Genomic DNA, 5,564 nt, shown 5'->3' with positions numbered 1-5,564 from the left:
TTTTTTTTTTTTTTTTTTTTTTTTTTTTTTAATTTAGCATTTCATTTATGTTAACAGGTTCAACCAGAAACATGTTTGACATTTTATGGTCCAAAAGGATTGCAGATCCACGTGGTGCCCACTGAAAAAGCAGATGAATTTTATGAGGTAATTAAAATGCTGTCTGGAATTAGAAAGAACATAGATTAGTTTTTCTAAACTCTCATGTCAGGTAGTAATCGACAAGATTATGTATCAGATGAATACTTATCGGTTCGATTTTGAATTTTCAAGTTTGTGTCTAATAGGTCTCGAAATGTAGAAGTTGATTGATTTTTGTTTTTATATGTAATAGGACTTTAAATTTTAAAGTTGGTAACTGGATGATTTCTCTTACAAATTGACAGAAAGAACTAGGAATTTCACTAACACCTCCATCTGGAAAACAAGCAAGGGATGACTGGAGAGGGCTCGAAGTAATGCGTCAATTGAAGATAAATTTTGAGGACGAGCAAAGGTGCGATGCAACTCTTGCTGACTGACAAGTTATGTAGGGTTGTAACAGCCCAAACCTACCGCTAGCAGATATTGTCCTCTTTGTGCTTTCCCTTTCGAGCTTTCCCTCAAGGTTTTTAAAACGCGTCTACTAAGGAGAGGTTTCCACACCTTTAAAAAAAATGTTGCGTTCTCCTCCCCAATCGATGTGGGATCTCACGATCTATCCCCCTTCGGGGTCCAGTGCCCTCGCTGGCACTCGCTCCATTCTCCAATTGATGTGGGACCCCTGATAGGAAGGAGGGTGAACACGAGACAGTGTGCCAACAAAGACGTTGGGCCCCGAAGGGGGTGGATTGTGAGATCCCACATTGGTTGGGGAGGAGAACGAAACATTCTTTATAAAGGTGTGAAAACTTTATCTAGCAGACAACGTTTTTAAAACTTCGAGGGGAAGCTCAAAAGAAAAAGCCCGAAAATGACAATATTTGCTAGCGGTGGGGTTGAGATGTTAAATCTTTAAGTAAAATATCCTTTTTCCTCTCCAATGTTATTCCGGATGTGTTGTGGTTGATGTAATCTGGCTGGCTAATAGGTGCATCTCAGGAAATAAGAACTTATTTCTCTTTGCATTTTCTACAGGCCTGCTTGTGATGTGGCTATATCAGGCTTGGGATGGATCACTTTTGAACGAAAGAAGTCGCTCCAAAATAATCACTCAGATTTAGAATCATCCGTCGATGAACTCAAGTTGGCTGTACATGTCCCCAAGCCAGTGGAGATTTTCGTTCGACCTCCCATGCCCGTTGGTAAAGCTGGATCGGAATGGTATCAGTACCGCGATTTGACAGAAGAGGAAGAGGAAACAAGACCAAGATGGTTTTTTTAGAGTCTTTTAGGTACTCTCTCTACCTCTCTTCATCTATATATGTTTCACGATTAATGGTCTGACAGGGCTGCTGTTTCTTCTGCCTAGGCGAACGAACTGCTACAAAGAAAAAAGACAATGAATCGGTTCGTTTACAAGCTTATGAATGTTATTGAACTTCGAGGAATCTGAATTAGGCATTTGAATTCTCGACAGTCGATTAACGGAGATGCAGATGAAAAAAATCAAGGAGAAAATGTAGAGAGCACACAAATTTATACAAAAGAGTTGTACGGACAGATGGACAAGAGATGTACTGTTATTGAAATAGGTATATACCATCTATCAAGAGGATTGAGATTTGAATTACCCCAGTATTAAATTTAAGAGGAAAAATCACCGGTAAGAATACTCGCCCTCCCTTTCTGGGGAGGGAGAGATGATAGACCGACGTTGAAGAACGAGTGCCACGTTAATTGACAAAGATGAAGGGAGTAGCTAATCGATTCAAAGGCATTCCTTTTCACATAAAGACTACATGTTTTGTTCGATAATCTTACTATACAGTATCTCTAAGCTAATCGATTTCGATACAGGAACAAAACCAAAACAAACACAGCCAAATGCTGAGGAACATCAAATTTCCATATCTTTCTAAAGTTCGTTCTCTAAGCTTACTCAGCTCACAAAAGTATGCTCGGAGACCGACTATGAATCACACGTACTGTCGGCGTGCATACGTATCTTCGTGAACAAAAACAGGTTGCTGAGTATTTTGTAGTGGAAACTGAGGCTGCCCCAAAGCAATGTCTTGAGCTGGAACAGGGTTCCCCAACAAAGGGCTATTGTTTTTTGCCAAATTTAAAGTGAGGTAATAGACTATTGCCAATAGAACACTTGCAAACGACAGAACGGCGCCTCCAGCAAAGACTCCGGGTTTGACGACATAGCAGTAATAGTAGTAGTTACCGAAGTACATAGTCCCGCCACCGTGCTGGTCGTTAAGGGCAGCACCGGTCAGCAACAACAAGAAGGCTATAACAAAACTGAACCTGAGAATGCAGCATGGAATGTGACGTCAAGACATAGAGTTATGGTGTAAAACGTACAAGATTATGATCTTAAATTCCCCAAAATGTGTAGGATTTGCAAGTGAATTCGCAGAGAACTTGTGGAGGCGTCAACAGCGATAACCGAACAAGGGTGACCACGAATGGAAGAGACGATGTGTATATACATACACACACAACTAGTGTCTAACATATCTATTGCACTAACAAGTGTCCAAAATGTGTCAGAAGTGTAACAACTCAAGCCCACCGCTAACGGATATTGTCCTCTTTGAGCTTTCCTTTCTAGGCTTCCCCTCAAGGCTTTAAAATGTGTTTGTTAGGGAGAGGTTTCCACACCCTTATAAGGAATGTCTTGTTCCCCTCTCCAACCGATGTGGGATCTCACAATCCACCCTCCTTGGGAGTCTAGCGTCCTCCCAGGCACATTGCTCGGTGTTTGGCTCTGATACCATTTGTAACATCCCAAAATCCCAAACCCACTGCTAACAGATATTGTCTCTTTGGGCTTTCCCTCCCAGGCTTTCCCTCAAGGTTTTAGAACACATTTGCTAGGGAGAGGTTTCCACACCCTCCTCAAGGTTTTAGAACACATTTGCTAGGGAGAGGTTTCCACACCCTCCTCAAGGTTTTAGAACACATTTGCTAGGGAGAGGTTTCCACACCCTTCTCAGGAATGTTTTGTTCCCGTCTCCAACCGATGTGGGATCTCACAATCCAGCCTCCTTGGGAGCCCAGCATCCTCGCTAGTACACTGCTCGGTGTCTAGCTCTTATACCATTTGTAACAGTCCAAACCCACCGCTAGCAGATATTGTCCTCCTCGAGCTTTCCCTTCTAGGTTTCCTCTCAAGATTTTAAAACAAGTCTACTAGGGAGAGGTTTCCATACCTTTATAAGAAATGTTTCGTTCCCCTCTCTAACCGACGTGGGATCTCACACGAAGTGTCCGACATGTGTTAGATGAAATGAGAATCGAATTAGAATGGTCGAGAGAGCAGTTACCAAGAAATAACGAAGCTCAGGAGTGCTATTTTCCAATTAGGATTGGAAGGGTTCGGACTTCTTTTGCAACAAATGCAACCACTTGAAACATTTACAATTAGTTGTGCAATCAACAGAGAAATTGCAGCAGTTAAACCAAGACCCATGGCTGGACTCCGTGGATATGCACACTCAGATGTGGAGATAAACTGAACCTGAGAGCCCTGTTACATAAATTGGAATCAATGTTACTCCTTTTCATGGATTCAAGTACAATAAATAATACCAAAAGAACAATGGATAATAACGCCATCTAAATATCAGTTCAACGATTACACGGTAGTGTTCGCACGAAGCCTCTCCCTAACAGACGCGTTTTAAAAGCTTTGAGGGAAAGCCCGAAAGGGAAAGCCCAAAGAGAAGAATATCTACTAGGGGTGGGTTTGAACCGTTACAATGGTATTAGAGCCAGACACCGGGTGGTGTGCCAGCGCTATGCCTCGAAGGGGATGGATAGAAAGAAAACCTTGGGAAGTTTCATAGGGTGGGATCGAGGATGGGATCGAATAGCAGACAACTCTCTAGACAGAGAGCGTTGGCTGCAGCAGCAGTTTTAGAGACAAGTCTCAATTTGACAACTCGACAACAAGGCAAGACCCAATATCAAGAAGAGAATAGATATGAGGTCCGCTAGTTACGATCTAGCACTAAGCTATAGGAACGAAACTAGACTAGACTAGACTGCACTACCTCCTTCCACCCACAAATAAGACTGCAACCATTCCAATAGTTATCATCTGGATAGAGAGAGTAGGTTGTCGCAGCTGTTTTGGAGATAAGTCTCGATTTGACAACTCGACAACAAGGCAAGACCCAATATCAAGAAGAGAATAAATAAGAGGTCCGCTAGTTACGATCTAGCACAATGCAATAGGAACGAAACTAGACTAGACTGCTCTGCCTCCTTCCACCCACAGACACAGACGACAACAACTGCAACCATTCCAGTAGTAATGATCTGGGTAGAGAGCATTGGTTGCAGTACCTGTTTTGGAGACAACTCTGGATTTGACAACTCTGACAACAGGGCAAGATCCGATATCGAGAAGAGAATAGATAAGAGGTCCACTAGTTACGATCTAACACTACGCTATAGTAATGAAACTAGACTAGACTGCCCTACCTCCTCCCGCCCACGAACAAGGACTGCAACCATTCCAATAAGATACATTACCTTCTAGAGTTCAGTAGAGACATGAACAAGAGAAAAAAAACCTTCCCCCTTCCATTTTCCTCAGTAATTACAGAATCCAAGAGAATGTTCACGAAATGCAAGAGAAACCCAGGAACACAAAACCAAATGCAAGTGAAAATCCAATGTAAAAAACGGGAAACGAAAGGGGAAATCATAAGAAATGACCTTGATTCTTGTAGCCTCAGCAACGAAAGCAGTAACAGATGATAAAATTCCGAGTAAACCCACAACAGAACACACCACCAAAACCCTTCTCTCCATCCCAATGAGGAGGATGATGAGTTGTTTACAGAATCTGTGTATGATAGCTCTGAAACCCCTTTTTTTGTTTGTGGGGTTTTTTTTTTTTTTTTTTGTTTTGTTTTGTTTGTTGTATTTGTTGGTGGGGTTTTGGTATGGTTTTGCTTTTGTTGGTGTATTGGCCAATCTTTGGGTGTTTGCTTAAAACGTAAAGTTGGTTGTGTTTTCTGCTTTTCCTTTATTTGTTTTCTTGTTTTGTTATTCCTGCTTCGCCCCTCCTCCCCTGTGTCACACTATTTTGTTTCTGTTCTTCACACAATATAATTATGAGTTGAAATAATAGTTAACTTTCTTGTATTTTTAAAATAAATTTTGGAAATATTATAAACAAAAATAGTTCTTTATAAACTTTGCTGTAATGGCCCAGATCCACCGCTAGCCGATATTGTGTTCGTTGGGCTTTCCATTTCGAGCTCCCCTCAAGGTTTTAAAATGCGTCTGTTAGGGGAAGGTTTTCACACCCTTATAAAGCATTGTGATGTCCCACATTTTGGTTGGGGAAGATAACAAATCACCGGTGTGGAAACCTTCCCCCAGCAGACGCGTTTTAAATCCTTGATGGGAAGCCTAAAGCCCAAAGAGGACAATATATGCTAGCGGTGGATCTAGGCCGT

General features: G+C 41.8%; 2 protein-coding genes across 2 annotated transcripts in view; one reads left to right on the top strand and one right to left on the bottom strand.

Moving 5' to 3' along the window:
• Positions 1-1,711, top strand: part of LOC111435614 (NO-associated protein 1, chloroplastic/mitochondrial) — a 6,715-nt gene extending 5,004 nt beyond the window's left edge. Inside the window, exons 11-14 of the mRNA XM_023073035.1 lie at positions 58-147; positions 387-496; positions 1,117-1,373; positions 1,451-1,711. Coding sequence (XP_022928803.1) covers positions 58-147; positions 387-496; positions 1,117-1,363 — 447 coding nt within the window. The 3' untranslated portion in view covers positions 1,364-1,373; positions 1,451-1,711. The remainder of the gene's footprint in view (positions 1-57; positions 148-386; positions 497-1,116; positions 1,374-1,450) is intronic.
• Positions 1,712-1,990: 279 nt separating this feature from the next.
• On the bottom strand, positions 1,991-4,983 carry LOC111435617. The gene is made up of 3 exons (XM_023073037.1): positions 4,816-4,983; positions 3,417-3,619; positions 1,991-2,394 (listed from the first exon to the last, which is right to left on the bottom strand). The coding sequence occupies exons 1-3, from the start codon at positions 4,909-4,911 to the stop codon at positions 2,058-2,060; spliced, it is 636 nt and encodes a 211-aa protein (XP_022928805.1). The 5' UTR covers positions 4,912-4,983; the 3' UTR covers positions 1,991-2,057.
• Between the last annotated feature and the right edge of the window lie 581 nt (positions 4,984-5,564).

This window comes from Cucurbita moschata, unplaced genomic scaffold, assembly GCF_002738365.1.
Source record: "Cucurbita moschata cultivar Rifu unplaced genomic scaffold, Cmos_1.0 Cmo_Scf00050, whole genome shotgun sequence".
Classification (NCBI taxonomy): Eukaryota; Viridiplantae; Streptophyta; class Magnoliopsida; order Cucurbitales; family Cucurbitaceae; genus Cucurbita; species Cucurbita moschata.
This window is presented reverse-complemented; position numbering and strand designations above follow the sequence as displayed.

Coding starts and splice junctions, on each gene's coding strand:
- LOC111435617 (XM_023073037.1), bottom strand. CDS start 4,911: ATGGAGAGAAGGGTTTTGGTGGTGTGTTCTGTTGTGGGTTTACTCGGA. Junction 3,620..4,815: donor CTGAGGCTACAAGAATCAAG/GTCATTTCTTAT, acceptor TTTATGTAACAG/GGCTCTCAGGTTCAGTTTAT. Junction 2,395..3,416: donor CTGAGCTTCGTTATTTCTTG/GTAACTGCTCTC, acceptor CTGCATTCTCAG/GTTCAGTTTTGTTATAGCCT.